Source organism: Halichoeres trimaculatus, unplaced genomic scaffold (assembly GCF_033239565.1).
Source record: "Halichoeres trimaculatus isolate MK-OKI-2021-1 unplaced genomic scaffold, fHalTri1.1 fHalTri1_scaffold_15, whole genome shotgun sequence".
In the NCBI taxonomy this organism is placed as follows: Eukaryota; Metazoa; Chordata; class Actinopteri; order Labriformes; family Labridae; genus Halichoeres; species Halichoeres trimaculatus.
The window spans coordinates 19738712-19758528 of record NW_027437193.1 but is presented as its reverse complement, the minus strand read 5'-3'; the positions used below and the strand labels follow the sequence as shown (position 1 = coordinate 19758528).

The 19817-nt window shown below is 41.4% G+C and overlaps 1 protein-coding gene across 2 annotated transcripts; it reads right to left on the bottom strand.

Annotated features, from left to right (window-relative positions):
* Positions 1-806: 806 nt before the first annotated feature.
* col6a2 (collagen, type VI, alpha 2) lies at positions 807-18431 on the bottom strand. 2 transcript variants are annotated; one of them, XM_074689241.1, is made up of 32 exons: positions 18234-18431; positions 15885-15976; positions 14738-14838; positions 14492-14635; positions 12551-12925; positions 12293-12313; positions 12134-12199; positions 11955-12053; positions 11807-11833; positions 11529-11555; positions 11383-11427; positions 10369-10422; positions 10227-10289; positions 10060-10122; positions 9916-9969; positions 9798-9833; positions 9654-9716; positions 9474-9536; positions 9301-9363; positions 8574-8636; positions 8428-8478; positions 8242-8340; positions 8094-8156; positions 7849-7884; positions 7706-7751; positions 7043-7195; positions 6843-6937; positions 6225-6406; positions 5950-6131; positions 5821-5859; positions 3534-3868; positions 807-1932 (listed from the first exon to the last, which is right to left on the bottom strand). In XM_074689241.1, exons 2-32 carry the CDS (start codon positions 15958-15960, stop codon positions 1663-1665), a joined length of 3054 nt encoding a protein of 1017 aa, XP_074545342.1. In that variant the 5' UTR covers positions 15961-15976; positions 18234-18431; the 3' UTR covers positions 807-1662. The 2 variants fall into 2 exon arrangements, with proteins under 2 accessions (XP_074545342.1, XP_074545343.1); XM_074689242.1 differs by lacking the exons at positions 807-1932; positions 3534-3868 and adding an exon at positions 4646-5218.
* Positions 18432-19817: the final 1386 nt, after the last annotated feature.

Here is a 19817-nt window from a genome sequence, read left to right as displayed (position 1 = left end):
AGAAGTCTTTGGCATGTCTGGGTTGTCTTGAGGGGGAATTCCTCTTTGCATGGTCCATTTCTAACCAGTGTTTATGGATGCAGCAGAAAAACAGACAATTTTGGACGTGATTTTGAAGCCATGTGGTGATTACCTCCACAAATCAATACTGTTGTCAATTCAGTATCACCTAAGGACCTCAGAGATCATGGTCATCCAGTATCAGTTTCAGCCTCGTCCCTTTAGTGCAGAGGTTGTCATAGTCCTTGAAATACATTATGTAGCTTAGATAGTTAATTTCCAAATTCTTGGCATTTTTAAAACCAAGGAAAATTCTTTACCTCTCAGCTTCTTTTGCCTGCCCACTTTATATTAAGTCACGTTCCCAACTTGTTGCAAATTAACCTAATTAGTTGTGATGTTCCACTAAATGTTTTTCAGTATTACTTTTTTCCCAGCATTTTGTTTTTCCCCTTACAAACTTTTTTTGTGTTGCTAGCATCAAATTTAAGATAAGCACAAATTTAACATAAAAAGTGCACCTTTTTAGGTTCACATAATGGGATATTATGCTTTGGCACTAATTTAAACAAAATATAAGCTTTAAACATATCATAAACATTTTACAGTGTCCTTAGAGGCAAAAACGATAGTTTGAAGTTGTGTTCGGTTTGATCTTCAGATCATTTTGATGAGAGCTGATTTTTTGCTTTTAGCAACTCTCTTCAGAGCAGCTTAGGCTGAAGAGGTCTGATGTCAGATAGCACAAGGATCAAACCTAAAGCAAGACAAGCATTTCTTCAAATAAAAAAGACAGTGTAGGGTCACAACATCAGGCTTTATTTGGACTCATGTTCACAAGTATGTGGAAAAATAAAGAAATCAATGCAGCCTTATTAACTGGGCAGAGCTTCCTTTTGCACTCACCCAAAAGTATGCAAGATTGTATAAGAGCGTATTCTTTGCTGCCAGTTAGTGTTGGTCTGGTGTCTCTGAATGATGATGGCTGCTGCTGGGTGTAGGAAGGATGTGGGAGTGCCTGACCATGAGCATATATGAGTGTGTGTGTTTGTGTGTTCTCTTATTAAGGCCGAACATTTATGTGCAACAAATTATTTTCTCTGAAGAACATGTCATGTCTTTGTCCCCTGAACAAACAGTAATTACAGCATAACATGATGTAAGAAGAGGCATCAGAACCGCTCAGATGGCTTTGTCCTTTATTTTTACTTTAGCACCTTTGATGTAAATACCGACTTTGTGAAGACAGAGAGAGCAAAACTTAAAACCAACAAAACATAAAAAAGATAAAGCCTACACAGTTTTCATACACATTCAATAATCATACATCTTTCCTCGGGGATACTCGTGTAAGTGACTTTGGGTGGAAACGTGGACCATAGTTTGAGATGAACAAGTTACAGATGTTGTTGCACGCCTATGTGTTTGTGTGTACCAGCTTGTGTGTTTGCCCGGAAAACATGTATAGTTTTAGCTTGTTTCAGTAACTTTTCTACCATTATTCTTTGGACATGTAGCCTTCTCCCTGCCTTATTTCCAGAAATCATAATGAGCACAGAGGTTTGCTGTCACCTCTGTGTGTTAATGTGTACGCTGAAGGAGCTGGCCCTTCTCTCACTCTGTGGAGTCTAACTCTACGGTGTAGTGCCTTACAGTTCCTCACTAGCATATCCAGCGGATGAAGCGGTCTAAGAATGCCGGCTTGTTCAGCATGGAGTAATCATCTCCTCTAAAGACAGCTGACATGTCTCCTAGTGACACCTTCCGCAGCACCTCCTCATCTGTGTCTTTTCCCATGGCAATGATGGTGGGAACTCCCTCGGCTCGCCTCATGGCTGTCACGCCTTCATCGAGCTGCTCGCTGGATGTGATGCCATCGGTGATGAACACAAAGGACAGCTCAGCGTTGCGACGAGCCAAGCGTTCTCCACGCTAGACAGAAAAGACAAAGGGTTAAAGAAATACTCTTGCTGCTTAGTGGACAACAGAAAGATGAAAAGGTCTCTCTGAGTTGTAATTAACCAAAATTAGACAGCAACACACAGAAGTCACGAGTGGCTGTTTTCCTCTAACTTCATGTTCAGAATGGAGAACTCAAATGTTCAACATCACATGGGATAGCCAGTTAATGAGATGACAGCAAACTTCAAATAATGATTTCAGGATTCAGCCACTCCCAAGCTAACGGTAATATTATGTGGAAATTAGTTTCTTGTTTGTCACAGAGTGAAAAATCATTGTACTCTGGTGGTATCTTTTAGCTTTTTTATTTTTTGGTTAACAGTTACCGCATATTTAGCTAAGTGGTGGACGTTAGCTTTAGCTATTTAACTGAGGCCAACTAATTTTTGAAATGTTGTTTACACATACTGTGGTAAGTTTTTAACCTGAATCATCACTTTTTATTGTATTTCCAGTTATTAATGAAACAGAGCAGTAAAACAATATATAGCCAAGAATGATTAGTGTTACTTCGACCATAGCAACACAAAGGTGACAATGACTGCCTTTTAAATAAGGTTGATCATACAAGCAAAGCATTTAGACAGAAGTCAGTGCAAAACAAGTAGAGCAGCTTTAGGTCATTTTTTATCTGTTAAAACTGATTAATCTGTTCTAATATTGGGATATAAGGGGCTATCTGATATCCTCACTTCCAGTTTTTCGGCTATAAGAAGCTAACCTTTTTCAGGCCCATTTTCATTCTAGGGGAGGCTTTTGTTAGTGTGTGTGTGTGTGTGTGTGTGTGTGTGTGTGTGTGTGTGTGTGTGGGTGGGCGTGTATATATATATATATATATATATATATATATATATATATATATATATATATATATATATATATATATATATATATATAAATATTTATATATATATATATATATATATATATATATATATATATATATATATATATATATATATATATATATATATATATATATACACACACACACAATTTCAAATGAGGTGGCCAGTATCTATCAGGAAAATGGGCTTTAAGAGATAGAAGGAGATTAGCTTAGTTTAGCTTCATTGATCAAAGGTGCAACAGTGAGATAAAGCACAAAATCACAGCCATTCATTTAATATAGAGCAAATCATTTCCTGTAAATTAAAAATTAATTATTGTTATTTATCGGAATTCTACAATGAAATAATATATTAAAAATTTGAGCAACGGGCTCTTGTAGTTTTCAGACAATGCTGGGTTAGCAGTTTCCCTTTGTTCCTAGTGACTGTGCTAGGCTAAAACCTCCAACTAAATTAATCACCTGGTACTCACAGATTTGTGTTTCCCAACAAGACAAGAGACCTGGGTCAAATTTCTCATCTAACATGAGAAAGTATATTTCTTAATGTGTCCACTTTCTTTAGAACATGTTTCCTGCCAAGAAAACAGTGTGTGTCTCTGCATGTGTGCATGTGTGTGTGTGTGTGTGTGTGTGTGTGTGTGTGTGTGTGTGTGTGTGTGTGTGTGTGTGTGTGTGTGTGTGTGTGTGTGTGTGTGTGTGTGCGTGTGTGTGTTCATACCGGTGGAATGACCAGATTGTTGACAGCATGGATGATGGCACTGCCGAGAGCAGAGGAGGAGTCCATGTAGTTGACCCTTGCCAGTGAGTCTGATATCACTGTGAGATTGTGAGTGAGTGCGAACTCCACCCTCTGCTCTGTGGGACTGCCGTACTGCAGCAGAGCAAAGCGGGCATTCCTCTCATCGTCCTTGCCGTTGGCCAAGGTGAGAAGGTTAGCCACGTTCTCAATGAACTCTCTGGCCCTGCGGTGGTTCTCCAGTCCCATCCTCTCAGAACCATCCAGCATGAACACCACATCCACAGGCCGCTGAACACAGCTAGCCACGGCCGGCTCTGGAACAGACATAGGCACATACATAAGGTTTGATTCAAACATAATGTTCTGCCAGCTACAGCTGAAACACAGATGTTCAGAGGACCCAAAAGAAGCCAGGAAAAATAAACGGTAACATGTCGTGCCTTCGTACATGCGAGCTGCAGTCTTAAAAACCTTGTCAGGGGCCCCACAAAGAAAGCTCTTTTTAGTTTGCTGTATAAATTTTATTCTCTTGACACAGTAATATATAAACAGGAGTACATTTCAAAACAACACAGATCACATTAGCCAGTTGCAGTCTCAGAGCTTACATGATACCAAACATTTGGTTAAAACCGATCCGTGGTCATTTTCCTCTAGTCATCGTTCCGTACAAGCCAAGCCACATGCAGAAAAATCATGCACCAGTCAAGGGCATAACGTACAAAAGTTCTTTCATTGTCAGAGCCAAGTCTCTTAACCATACAAAAACATATTCCTATGTCTGATTCATAGTACACTGAGATATGTGTAAAACCAGATATTTCCCACAAGTAATGGCCTTTTCACCAACATGACTAAGTCAGAAGAAAAAAACATTACAGCCGTAACCACGGTTATGTGCAAAACAGCAAAAAAGTGACTCATCAAGCTCATGATTCACAGTGGAAATGAGGCTTCATCAAAGAGCCACTGTACACAGACTGGCTCTACCGACCAGTCAGCCTTAGACTAATAGGTGTCATCCACTTTCCATTTGAAAGGGAAAAGTCTGCTGCTAGAATGGAAAAGAGTGATATGTATCATATTTCTATCAGGTACACTTTTCTCAGGAACAGAGTTGTTCTAGGAGAAAAGGGGGCATCACTGGTCCACATTAAAAATTTTGCCCTTTAATTAAAATAACTACTGAAACTGCTCGGTCATTTCAACCCAGGACCAGTTTCAGGTCATGCCACTCATTGCATCAGCCTAGGTGAGTATTGCACTTGTTGGGTTAAATAATGCCCGCTGCTTTAATTAATCTAATCTATGTCCAGCAGTAAGCTGATTAGTAATTGGCGTCCATTAGGGGGAGGTAGCATGGGTAGCATGTTAGCATTAGCAGAGTCTCAAAGCTTTCTCTGGGTCTCCCATTATGTCTCCGTAGACGTATTTGAAGGAGTCGATGAACAGCTGGGTCCACTGCTGCCTGTCCGATCCCTGCGCCACTTTGGCTCTCTGTGCTGTGTACGCCATGGTTGCCACTCCGACCCCATACTGCTGCTCGCTCAGGCCGTTCAGCAGGTTGGCCACGCCCTCCAAAGAGGTGGGGACTAACGAGGGGTTGCCTTCCTCAGCCAGAGGCTTCCAGGGGGAAGGGGCTTGCCCTGCAGCGACGCCCCCTCCTGAAAGAAGTGGGCGGAACAAGAGTGTGGGCAGGGTCCCACTTACACGACCCATCACAAACCCAACAAAGAGGCTGGACGTGCTCTGAACGGCCCTACAGTGCAAGCTGGGCCATTTCTGTTCACTTTGTATTTGTTACCATTTGACATTTTTGCATCAGAATGAAAAATGTGAAATGATGCGACCTGACACAAACAGACCTCTGATTGAAAGGGCCTCAATAGCAACAAAGGGGACATTTGTGAGATACTTTTTTTAATGTCCCATTCATTCACATTTAGTCATCCAAACAATACTTGATCCAGTTCCGGTGCACGGTAGGAAACATTGGGCTATTTTTTGTACATATTTTTTATCAAACTGCAATCAGTAAACAACTCCCTGTTAGCAGTAATTTGTATCATTTCTGGTAAGGAAAAAGAAAACATCAGCACCCTGAAACTTGTTCTTTCTGTAGAAATATATAAGGTTCAAAAATTATTCATCTGTGGTACACATTGAGCTGGTTTGATCTGGTTTCTGGTTTCCTAAAACAGTGTGAAAAACTTATCATACCATAGAGATGCATTATGAGTCATAGAGTCAAAAGTTCAAATCTTACCTGATTTACATGGGAGTTCAGGGCAAACGATGATAGGATCTGAAGAAAGGATGATAATGGAACTTCAGAGAAGAAGGATTCTGAATAAAATGTCTTAACTCTTGTCTGTAACACATGTTTCTATCATACCTGGGCAGAGCACTTTTTCAATCTGGTCAATGAACTCCTCGGCCACCAGGTCTGAAAAGCGTGTCATGTTCCGCGTTCTGCCCTCCTTGTTACAGGTGATGCTCGTCAGGGTCTCATTGTCCTGACCCTTAAAGAACATGTCTCCAATGCCAATGGCATGCACATCAACGCCTCGTTCAGTGCTAGGTGTGCAAAGAAAAACAGGCAGTGAGACATCTTTTCCCCAATACAAATGTTAACTGTATGTCTCTTGATGCATCTCTAGTGTGAGGCACCCGCAGAGGTAGGTGAGCAGGGTGTCGTCATCTCTGGGGTCATAGCGTCCGTCTGTGATGACAACCACGCTGACGTTGGCTTTGGCTCTGCGGCTATCTCTGATCAGGTGGTCGTAGGCAAACTTGAGAGCGGAGGGAGTCCACGTTCCTCCAGCGATCCACTCCAAACGCTTCACTGCTTCCTGATTGGTGATGGAAACAGCTATGAACAGACGCTACCTTAAAATGACAGCCTGCAATAGCTATTATCTTTAGCATTAAAACCCATTCAGGTTTTTGTATCAAGAGATCAACCATTTAAATTCTCAGCTCATACTGTAACAGTGCTTTTATTTTTCTGGGCAGAACGGAATATGTTTTAAAAAAGCAGGTCTGCCATCATTTCCACTCTTATCTAAGTTATATTAATCAGCTGATGTTGGGAAAATAAAGTGTGAGCTGCAGGATGTGCATGAGGGAGGGCTGGATGTGGGATGACTCCCTTCTGCTTTCATGTGTGCACATGTGATCTGAGACCACATTAGCTTTGATTAATCCAGAAACATCTGGACCAAAAACACAAAAGCACATTTGTGTGTCTTCTGTGTGCCAAAGTTAGTTTCTGCTTCTGAGTGGGACCTTGAAAGCAGCTGGTGAATCGATCTTCGGGTCGTTGAGCCGGATGGCCTGGAAGGTGCCGTTGTGACTGTACTGAACAACTCCAACTCTTGTTCCTGTGAACGCAACAAACAAAGATAACAGCAAGCTGGCGTGATGTTCTTGAGTTCAAGGTCATTCAATCAACAGGTAAAGACACATGCATGTGTGGGTCTGTCTACCTGTCTCGGAGTTTGGGTCTTTGGCCAGAGATCCCAGTCTGTTGATTGTGTTGATGACAAAGTTCTTCTCCAGGGTGAAGTTGGTTAGACCCACTGACTCTGAGCTGTCGATCACAAACACAATGTCCAGAGCTCCACAGCGTTTCTCGCAGTCTGCAGAAAAAAACACCCACAAACTGTGAGAATGAAGCAGCTTTTCTAAGCGGGGAAAAAAGCAGTTCAAAGATTGAGTCCTCTCTTACAGAAAGCAGCATTAAAATACCCAGCACCTCACATTTTCCAATCTACATTCCTGCTAAATTTATGGGGGCTGGGTTTCTATTGGCTTTTCTACCTCAAGTAATTAAGACTGCAGTATAAACAGTTAAAGTCGCAGCTGCAGTGAGAGACAGGAGCAAGCGTCAGGCTGTCTGCTCAGTGTCACCTCAGTTTACTCTATTAACTGAATTTTTATAGCTGGTCAAGGTAATACTTTTCACCTGAGTCTCTGCTAACCCTTCAGTAGTTTACTACTTATCCAAATGTCACTTTTAACTCCAAAACAATATGAGGACTGCAAACAGAATGCCTTATAGCAGCAGCTCGTAAATCGATGGGGGATTTGATGTTAGCTGTTTCCTCTTCTGTGATCAAACGGCTAACGCAGCAGTTAACTAAACTCACCACAGCAGCCGCATGTTTCTCTGATGTAGTTCATAACATCACATTCCTGCAAGAAAAAACCCATCACATTTTCACATCTTAATTCTTGTGCTGTTTATGTTTCTGAATATGTATCAGAGAAAACAACAGTTTCATGTTCTTACGGTGAGGCCGGGATCTCCCTCAGGTCCAGGACCTCCCTGCAAAGGAAGAACACATAAAATCACATATTTTCTATATTTTTCTCCTTCAAACTGAGAAAAAATGCTAGCATGTTAAGAGGTACACTTCTGAAAATATGTTTGTTTTTTGTTTTTATTTGGATACAGCTAGTTTTTTGCCTCATTTGTACTTCACCATTAGCTTGATGAGGAGCTGAATGCAGGTTTTCTTTATTTACAGTACTTACATCAGGCCCAGGCTTTCCTCTTGCTCCCCTTGTGCCAGGCTCACCAGGAGGTCCTGGGTCACCCTGTTTAAAACAGAATATTTATCAAACTGCAATGAACACTTTTAGCTCTAGTATTAGTAATATCCTCCTACGAGGGGCAACTCACTGGATCTCCTGGAGTTCCTTTATTTCCAGGCTCGCCCTTCTGACCACAGTCTCCTCTGCCACCACGAGGTCCACGGTTGCCCTTTGCTCCTCTGTCACCCTGCGCAACAGTAAACAAAAGAGTAAGAAGCTAAGTCTGCCACGCCACTTTGCAAACGTTGAAAGATGGACCACATGGGATCATTACTGGTTGTCCTCTTGGTCCAGGGTAGCTAAAGCCAGGTCTGCCGGTGTCTCCCTGTGAAGAAAACAAGAAAAACAGTCAACAAAAAGAAATGCAGCCAGAATTAGGAAGATGGTTTCACTCTCTTATAGATACACAAATAAATAAACCTTTGGTCCAGGCAGTCCAGGATCTCCTCTTGCTCCTGCATCACCAGGATCACCTCTGGTACCCTGTGTTAGAGAAAGTTAGTGCAAGTTAAGAAAAATGATGAAGACAGTGTGACATATTAATAGAGGTAACAAAGTACAAATGTTATTAGAATGATCCCAAACCCTAAGTTCCCTGAAGTGTTTTACTAACGGCTCCTTCGTCAATGCACCAAAGAGAGTTGTAGCTTTTTGTTGCATCATCCAGCAGCCTTTCAAATTAGTCAGAGTTTTACAGAACGGGACTGTTTCACTGATGGAAGTGAAGTCAAAGACGTATTCAAAAAACTTCAGCTGCTGACAAGAAGCCTATCAACCTGAGTAACAGAGTAAGTAAAAAAAAACCTCCACTGGAAGTCATAAACCAGCAATGTTCATAAGAAACAGCAAGGACATGGATGAACGTAAGCTAACCAACACTGTTTATGACCACAACATCTTTTTGTTTGAGTGTTTGTTTATAGCTAAAAATCTCAGTTCATTGTTACCTCAGACACTAGATTCACCTAGCATAAACTCCTTTGACTTCGACTCCATAAGTACATGTCAAGGTGTACTTTTTTAGTCTTGTTTTAATGGGCCAGTCTAGTGAGTCTTCCTACTTTTACCAGAGTCAGGTATCAGTGTCTCTGCTTCAGTAAAATCAGTCCTCTCTGTTCTTTTTACAATGTTTGTGACTTTAACTCACATTTTTCCCTGGCTCTCCTGGACTACCTGGCACTCCCCTGGGACCTGGCAGACCGTTGTCTCCCTGTTCAGAGGAAAGAAAGTTGACACCAGGAATGACAAAATGAGGTGAACTAAAGAGTTTGAGACTTTATCATATTAATATGACCAGTATAAAGTTAGATCAGGTCTTACCTTTGCTCCCTTGTTTCCTTGTTCACCTGGAAGCCCTCTTGTACCCTCTGGCCCACTTTCACCCTGCAGCACAAAAAAACATCACTTAGCGTCTCTCAGCTTAGCTGAAGAAAAATGTGAATAAATAAGTTATACCACACCAGAGATGACAGAAATGATTCACTCAGGTATGATATTGACCTTTTCTCCTTTAGTTCCATCTGGCCCTTGAGCACCCTTTTGCCCGTCTGCTCCTCGCCGCCCCTAGAACACAAGAACTATCAGAGAACCAACAGAGAGACAACAAAGACCAAAGGGAACCAGAGAATAACGAGTGACTCTTACTTGTGGTCCTATCGGTCCAGGATTTCCAGGGCTTCCCTACAAAATAGAAAATAAGGTGAGCTCAGTGATCCATTCTGAGTGTATCTGGGTGTTTTTGGTCAGGTGTGATGTGTCTTACTGGGGTTCCTTTCTGTCCGGGGATGCCAGGTGATCCAGGACTTCCCCTGTCTCCCTGTAGGAGAAAAAAATATCAGGAGTTTATCACCGAACTCTGACTTCAAAAAGTCTTTAACATGACAAACTTTTCTGTGCTCCTAATTACTTTTGGTCCAGGTTCTCCAGGTTCACCAGGGCGACCAGCTCTTCCAGCACGACCAGGGTCACCCTGAACACACACACACACACACACACACACACACACAAAGATGGTCAGAGTTTTTACACACAGGATGAACACTTTATCTAAAGAAAGACAGAGTTTACACCTACCTTCTCTCCAGGACTTCCAGGCAGACCACCGTCACCAACATCTCCAGGATGACCATCAGGACCCTACAAAAAACACACAATCGTAAATAACAATAAGACACAAGTCACGCAATAATAAATAAATCTGTTATTTTGGTCATACTCTGTCGCCTGGATCTCCTTTACAGCCGGGGGCTCCGATCCGTCCAATTTTACCCTGAAAGACAGAAAAAAGAAACAAAGCAGAAACTTAAAAAAACCACCAGACCAAAATATACAAAAGTTTTGTTTGGTCTTTTTTCAATTATTATCACCCCAACGCCGCCCAATATCTGGTCAATGACAGAAACAGATGATTTGAAGTTACCTCTGAATTTTTGAAGAGTTTCAGAGTCCATAACTTTGTGGAAAACATGCTAATTTTATCAGCTCATTCTGCCCTCTGAGGGGTTTCACTGATGTTTTATCTAATTTAGATTTAGATTTAGATTTATTAGTCCCCAGGGAGGAAGTTTATTTCTACTAAACTGCACATTACAAAAGAACAGTATTGTACCTCACAGATAGCAACAACAATGGACATCAAACAGTCGACATAGCAGTGATGGACTGGGAAATAGTCTTTGTTTGCTTCGTTTTTGAATGTCCATGACATGCTGATCAAAAGTGAGTTTATTGTCCAGGGTTATTCCCAGGTATTTAAAGGGTCTACTGTCTCAACTGTTTGGGTGTGTATGATGATGGGGTGCTAGGGTGAAGAGGGGCTGATCAGTAATTCCTTTGTTTTATTGACATTGATTTGGAGATGGTTGTCCATGCACCATTTATATGTATTTGAGATATGTTGTGGTGGGTGGGTGGGTGAAATGTTTGCATGAACTTCCGTCACTTCATCCAAACATACAAGTCCTACAGGATAGCTAGCAGCTAGGAGCATTCATTGAGTTTGTTTTGGCTATTGTGCAGGCCAATTAGTATTCACGATAAGTCCCTCCAGCTTCCTGATTAAAAGAACGTAAAAGGGGATATGACAAACAGCTCCACCTGCCTGCTGTTTGAAGGGAACCCATCAACTAAAGAAACACACTTGACTTTATTTTTTATCTTTTTTTGTGGTGATGGTGGGGTTATAATCCTCTTTGTATAGACTTCATTTCCAGCCCCACACAACACCTACCTTTTGTCCGTCTGTCCCGTTGCGTCCTGGGATACCAGCTACACCCTAATGACAAAATAAAGATATGGTTAGAGGAAAAGAACCACACATTTCATAAAATGATAAATCCAACAATCAAGTTGTAAGTTCAAAACTTTGACTCATACCTTTTTCCCCTGAGCTCCCATCTCTCCCTGTGGGCAGAAAGAAATTTAAAAAAAATCAGTTAAATCTATCTAAAAAAAAAAGCCAGAATTTAACAAAAATGTCAGTGTTTACAACTCTGAGTCTTTTTTTTTAAATTTGTAGTGATGATGAAAAAAACCTGGACCAAAAATGACAATGTGATACTTATTCTATTTTAAACCCCTTCCGGGAGTTTTTAACCGGCAATGAGGTTTTATGTGATGAATTAGATCCTCTAAGAAATAAAGTAACAACTCACCTTGTCTCCTTTGGCACCTGGTTCTCCCTACAGACATGAGAGAATGACAACAAAGATCAATCACAAACATACAGATACAATTCCAATTTTCTCATGTTGAGTCATGTTGGATTTTGAATAATAATTAAGTTTCTGTTCAGCTTCTTACTTTGGTACCAGGCTGACCAATGGGACCCTCAATACCAGGGTCTCCTGGACGACCTCTTGCTCCTTTGGGACCTGGATCTCCGTTGTCTCCTTTAGCTCCCTGCAGACAGTGAGTTGTAGGTGAGTTATATGTGAAGATGAATATTCACTAAAACTGTGCAGCATGTTTGTGAGTCTTACTTTTTGTCCTCTGTGTCCTTTTGGACCAGGAGGTCCGGCAGTCTCCAGACAGCTCACGTTGTAACACTGGGATACATGAAAACAGAAGACAGACAGTTAGTGTTGTTTGACCCAGAGAAAAAAGCTTGCAGGATATCTTTGCTGTGTGTGTTTTCTTACCTTCTCATAAGCCAGATGTTGCTGTGGAGACAAAGAAAGACGATGAGAGTCACATGATCTATCTTGGTCACATTACTTGATTTACAGCAATGATTACAGATGAATCACTCTAGACAGTTGTGCCTTTAATGTGCACTGCAGTGACTTTTTGTATAATCAATCTAATAAGAAAATCAAATCACATAAAAAGACTGAACAAAATCACATCATTTAGTCTTGTTGTAAATGTTACATTTTTGGCTCATAGGATTTGGTTACCATGGTCTTGAAGATCTGGTTGATGGTTTGCTCATGGACAGTGGCTCTCCCCGTGGACAGATCCACAGCCAAGAACTCATCCCTGTAGAGCGCCGCAGGAGAGTTGGCGATCTCCTTCATCCCAGTCTCTTCTAAGTTTTTAGTTGCAGCAACAGAAAACAGAACGATGCCCTCGTCTCGAGCCCTCTCTGCTGCCACTTTGATGCCTCCGCATGGGTTTCCTGTTACATGGCCATCAGTGATGACCACAGCGAACCGGACTGAGGGGGCTGGTTCAGGTTTGCGCAGCATCATCTGGGTCATGTTGGTGAGGGCACAGTCGATGTAGGTGCCCTTCCCCAGATAAGTTTCTCTTCTAAGGTTCTGTCTCAAATTCTGGAGATACAGACAAGAAGACAGTCACAAGATGGGAACTATGTAAGCCCAGATAATATATCAGGGTCACTTCGTGGTAATTAGTGGTTCTTTATCCGACAAATCAATAAATATGATATCACTTCATTTTAAACAAAGGCTCTGTTATTTTAGTTAGTTATTTTAATTTTATTGTCTAAAGAATAAAGAAAACCAACATTGCGTTAGAAATAAGCATTGAGTAGTGTTATTAATTACTCCACATAGGGGGCTTGTAATGTAGACAAGCAAAAAGAAAACTAACTGTAAAGACAGAGAGCATGTTAGGATAAAGGACAGTATTTGGCATATTCTTTAAAGGTCCCATATTATGCAAAAATAACTTTATTAAGTCTTTTAGTGAAATTTGTGGGTCTTTGGCTTACTTAGCAGTGCTTGTGAATGTAAAATCCTGACCTAAAACGAGCTGTTTGAAATTTCCGGGGATTCCGGGACGTCAGCGATTCCCTTTTTTGACCAATCAGGAGCAAGTCTGACCTGATTGGTGCACCGGAGCAAACCCCCTCCCCGCCCACTCCTCTCCCCATGTCTGGAGAGGAGTGTGGCTGTTTTAGGTTGTAAACGGCCACATAGATCCATTCTCAAGCTTCCCATCTCAGAAGAAGACAAAACTAAGTGGCTAGAGTTCATTTATGAGGGAAAAGTGCCAGCTACACTCAGTAAAACTGTGCATGTGTGTGCTAGTAATGTCACGGCTAACTCCTTTTCCAACTTTGGACAGTACAACAGAGGGCTAGCAAATAGACTGGTCCTGAATCCAGGTGCATTACCAACCATCCGCCAACAAACCTGGGACCCTGGAAATGTGAGTATTTTAAATGCTGTGTGCTGTGGAGCAGATGTAAGAGCTTTTCCTCAGTGTCCCCCTGTCTCTGTGTTAGCTTCAGGATGCTAGCTTTAGCTGCAGTTAGCCTGTTGTTTTAGCCTGTAATGTTAAGGTAAACGAGCTTTGCTGTTTACTAAATAATGTGCACTCGGAGCTCGTGGCGCCGCTCTCAGTGACGCTGAAGAGCCTGGAAACAATGCTGCTGTTCTTGATTTATTGTCTTTTTGGACCAAAACATGTCACTACCATTTCATGAAGACATCAATGATCAACATTAAACTGCAGAGAAGGAGCAGAATATGGGACCTTTAAGTTTTATAGTTTCACTTATGCTCCATTTATCAGTAGGGGGAGCTGTGACTGTAGAACTGAGCTAACCATAAAAAAAAACATAAATAAATAAAATAAATAAATAAATAAATAAACTCTGGTTTACAAATCAAAACCTTGTGTTAATTACTCTAAGTGAAACTATTTGTATTGAATTGTTAGAAATAGGTCATTGATGGGTCAAGGAAAGTATGTGATCATACTACATTGTGTCTGACTGGTCAGTGCCCCTGAAAAACAGGAATCAATTCTCGACAACTATAGCCTTTAACTTGATGGTGATAAGGGTGTGTGTGTGTGTGTGTGTGTGTGTGTGTGTGTGTGTGTGTGTGTGTGTGTGTGTGTGTGTGTGTGTGTGTCATGTTACTCACAGAGAGAAAATTGGTCTTGGATTCGATGCGACTGATGTCTTTTTGTGTCTGAGAGAAGTGAAGTCCTCCCATGTTCCAGCTGATCCTAATAGCTCCTCTGTACTCAGCATCTTCCATCTTATTAACGAGCTTCTCTATAAATTCCTACAACAACAACAACAACAACCTGGTTCAGACAGGTGCCCCTCCTCTGGATTGGGTTGATATCTTGAAGTGATAAATAATTATTTATAAAAAAAAGCAGACCCTGATGCTATCCACTAGAATGCCAGATGGAGGCTCTTGCAGGGCGATGGTCTCTGATGTGTCCACCGTGAAGAACACGTCTATGGGACATTCTCTCTTCCCTGGAGAGACACAAAAACAAGAACATGTCATCAACACCAAAGACCTGTTTGAAAACACACATATATTTTAGCAGCTTAAACCAGTTTGTTTCTGTAACAGGACATAAAACTTTGGCCTTAAAGATGCTGTGAGGAGGATCAATTTTAATTAGACTGCCTCACCATCTTCTGGCTCAGAGTCTCATGCACACTGTTGCAATGAGATTAAGCAAGGTGTGTGTTTGTTTTGTAATTACATGGAGATCAGATTGAAAAAAAAAATTCTTTGACAACTTTTTATTGGATACAACGTGCTGAGGTAAGATGTCTATCAGTACAGTTACGTAGCAATATGGTTTGAAATGTGTCAACAAGCAAACGTTGTAGTAGCTGGCTGCATGTAGGGCTACTATCAGCCTGGTGCTCCGACGTATTTGTAGGCTAAAGTGACAAGTAAACACTGTCAGTTTGTATGTAGTTTAGTAGCTGTGTATATTTAGCACAGCTGGCAGTCTGGTGCTCTAAGATATGTCCGTAATGTGTAACGTTAGAAAATCCTGGTCATGTTCTCCCTGCGCCTATCTACCAAGCAGAGCTATTGTAACCTCACTCTTCATTTTATTGATAGGCTCTCAAGTTTGAACAGACCACTGCAGAATAACTACTGGCTGTGGGTTGAAAATGAAGCTAAAGGCTAATTAGCCTTTAGCTTGTGCACTGTCACTGTCCCGTTTGTTTTCCTCTGTCCTTTTTCTGTATGACAGTCAGGCTCCTGTATCCACCATCACTGCAAAATTAATCACAGGAATCGTTTTCAGCAGAGAAAAACACAGGTCTCTCTTCTCACTCTAAAACTTTGTCAGTCAATGTGGTGTTGTCATAGAGACCTAGACGTGCTGTAAATCAACCCAGTCCTAGTAACCTGTAATATTGGCGCTGATAATCTCATTTTAAAGTGGGGATTACAATCAGGCATACCGTATGTCTACAAGAGAGACTTTTGCAAGATCACTTAGAAACTCCTCACAGCCCCTTTAAAGAAAACAGCCCTCAGTGTCAGCACTCACCTCCGCACTGCGTCATCTGGCCATGAGTCAGTGCTCCATACAGAAGACAGAGCGCAATGACCTTTAACCCCGGCATATTCCCCTTCACCTGTCTGAAACAGGAAAGAGACAAATTAGACAATAATGTGCTTATTTAATCCTTGGTTTGATTGTAAAACAATTAAGAAAAGGAAACAGAAACACAGTAGGAGAAAGTAAAGGCTTTGAAAAAAACACAAAAATAAAAAGATGTGGCAGTTGACAGTCCAGATCAAGGAAAGGGAGACATGCTTTTCTTTAAATTACAGTGATAATTCAGCACTACAGTGTGGTGAATAATCCAATGTGGTCAAATAATCTACAGTGTGGTCAAATAATCCTTCAAAATACTGCAGGATAACTATCTTTAAGATCTCTTTGATTTATAAATAATCTAAAAAAAATCGAACTCCTTTCATCCTCCAGATTCTGTAGCTGGTTTTAATTTAAAAGACATCGAACTAGGAAACATGCAGTTGCCTGTGGGACAAAATGGCTGCCACAGACTTACATAATAGCTTTGAAAGCATGAGATGAGTTAAACATGGCTCCTCTGACTTGAGTTAAATGGTGGGAACACAAACGAGAGTTTGAAATATGACTTCAACACAGGAAGTTCAGTTATTAATGGGCAGAGACCCATAAATCAACAGGTAGATAAACAACTGTGGTGATCAATTAATGTTCACTCAGATCAGAAAGTCTCTGCACACCTCACAGTATTTAGGACTCATGGCATGAGGATATCTACATTGAAATTTACATGACCAAAAATGATTATTGGCTTGCAGCATTTCATCCTTAGAAGTTAAGAATAAAAGTTGAGCAAACTTTAATTTGTTTCTTTGCTTGTTAATTGATGACCCAAAACAAAGAGTGTGCAGCTGGTTGAATCAAGTCCCACATTTTGATTTTAAACTCTTAGATTTGAAAGGCCTCAGTCTGATGCCCTCCAGAGGCTCATCCTTTCCTGTGCAGTCAGAGATCCGGGGTATAACACTAGCTGTCATGGCCAGAGGAACCCACCAGGGGGCCCTCTCACATTGACCCTGGTTGTGTTGTGCAGCATTTCCATGTTCACAATCTTATCATGCAGGGCCTTCTTTATCACCAGTGCTGGTATTATCTCAGGAGCACATATGCAAAATAAATAAATAAATAAATAAAAATTAAATAGATAAATAAATAATGATAATAATATTTATTATTATTATTATTATTATTATTATTATTATTATTATTATTTTCATTATTATTATTATTATTATTATTAATAAGAATAATATTAAATTATTTGGAAAATTAAATAATAATAATAATAATTAAAAAAACTAAAATTAACCAAAAACAACTACAAAACAACAGTGACACAGGCTTTAGGGCTCCACAAAACTAAGGCTGCTCACTCAAATCCAGGCTCTAAGTTTTTGCAGAGGGACAGTCTCCAGAGAGCAGTTGACTGCAATGATGAACAATAAAACCTGCAAGTCATCTAACAACTGATTCTCAACCTACATCGACTATCAGATCAGTACCAGACCATAAAAGGTCCATCACAGGGCCTCCAACAGCTCAAATGGCAGCAACCCTGTAGACCACTGTTAAAACTCCTTCATCACAGGGAAAAGGTGACAAAAATCTTCTGCCCCCAGGGCGACACACTAGCTAGCTCACTTAATATTCAGGGGCCACATATGAGAGTTAATAGAATGAACAGCCATGTTAAACAAGTTCATAAAGACTACCTCTGGTATGGGTTCAGACGTTTATGTTTCAGCATCAAATAGATTCATTTGAACTGGATGTCACTTTACCAGTGGATCAATCTGCCCTTTAATAAATGAAGAAAAGTAGTAGTGGGCCACCAAGATTCAGGTAATCAGAGAGTTACCTTTTATCATCGCCTCAAGTCAACTTTAACTCTTTCATATAAAACACACCAACTAACACCCTGAGAGGCTCTGCCGCAGCTATGGCTCCCTCCAGCGGACAAGACAGCTGCAGAGGACTTGCTCCTGCAGATGTTCACACTTGCCCCAAACTGGGTGAGCCCTTATACCTTTCAACTTTGCACAGGTAGATATGATGCAGAAACCAAATCTCTTTAGAGCACGAGTTCTGAAAGACCTTCTTCAGGGTGAGGATTTGAAATATGCTCTTATTCAAAGTTTAGTGTGACTGAAAAAAAATCTCTGTTGTTATAAGTCAATTTTCAGACATGCAAAGAGGTGAAAAGCGACACACGGCCACAGCCACAGACGCGCATGCAAAGTTTGAGAAACACAGAGAGCTTCAGAACAAATGAGTCTTGTGCGTAAAAGTTCTTCTTACCCGAACTCTTTCCAACAACTGTTTCGCTCCGCGTGTCGCTGTTTCTTTATCGTTTATGTCCTCATGTCCGCAAGAGGAAAAGTCGGGAAAAATAGAGGGGTCTAAAGGTGGTCGAAAGAGGGAAATAAAGCTCTGGATGCGCCTTTCCTTCCCCACAGAAGAGCCCTCCTTTCGCTCTCTTGTCCCGGTCCAGCTCCAGCGACGAGCTCTGATCCCTCCTCCTGCACGCGCAGGACGCACCCAGTGTTCACCGCTGTCCGCTGGGAGGCGCCATGGCTCCGCACGCGGAACCCGTGTGCGCGGGCGCGTGTACCCACGGCCTCATACTGTAACTGTCCAGCATTAGTGCCATACAATAGCAGGAGAGGATGCCAAAGTACAGCTGGAGTGCAGAATAAATTCCCCCTGAAAAGTTTCCCTTTACTCCTCACTCAGAGATGGTAATGTCCGCTTTCTATCTGCAGATTTGACTACTTTAGTATGTGGCCCTCATGTTCACACATGGAGCCACCCTGGGGACATACTCAGGCTTTTGTCCCTTACATTGAGCTTCAGGAGGTTTCACATTTAATCTTAGACATCTGGTGAATCACAATAAAACAGAACAGGATAAAGAACAGACTAACACACACTCCACACACTCATAAACTCACACACAGAGACAAACATGGCCATGGCCTGTGACTAGTGATCTGGTTGCAATTAGTAGGCAGAGTGAGAGGAGTTTATACTAGCTGTAAACACTGACAGACTGTCCATGAGTCTGCTCACCATGTTTATACCCGTGTAGGTGCTGCAGCAGCCGGTTTGCCTATTTGTATGTGTTGAAGTGTTTGTGCACATGGTGGGAGGTCTGCCTCTTAGAGGATTTACCATGCCCTGCACACATCTGCATTCGTATTTACAGTTTAGAAATGTACAGCACATGTCTCTGGATTCTCTTCATTGTTGCTGATCATGTTCTGGCAGCAGAACATGTTTATTGTGCTTGTCAAAAGGTTCAATTTTGACTTTATCTCAGTTTTGGTGGTTTGAATGCCTTTATTAAGAGGAAGGATGCATGTTGCACATAGATGAGGTGGATATGTTTGGTTCTGCCCAAGGTTTCTGCCTGTTAAAGGAAAGTTTGTTCTTACCACTGTAGGTGACTAAATGCTGCAAATGTCTCTACTCACGGTGGGTTAAGAAGAGGTCAGACTTCTAATCATGTCTAGACCTGTTGATGTTTTTGGAAAGCATCTTGAGACAACATTTGTAGTGATTTGGTGCTTTAAATGTTGATTAATGTAGGAATGGATCCCAGGTGTGATTCAGCCACAAGGCCTAACCAACTCCTGATTCCTATGAATCGTCTGCTGTGGCCTGCAGGGCTGCCGATATGTTAAGCAGTAACAGTATCACAAGTGTTTCGTCCAGGTAAGAGCGCTAAGCAAAGCTGAAGTCCCTCTATCTGTGAATTTCAGTGGAAAAAGGTTATGCTGAGGTCTGGGAGTCAGATGGTGCTGTGAGGTCCAATGAGCCTCGGGAAACAGGAGGAGGGAGGAAATTGGGTCCAAGAAAATTTTCAGGAGAAGCCAAGACAAA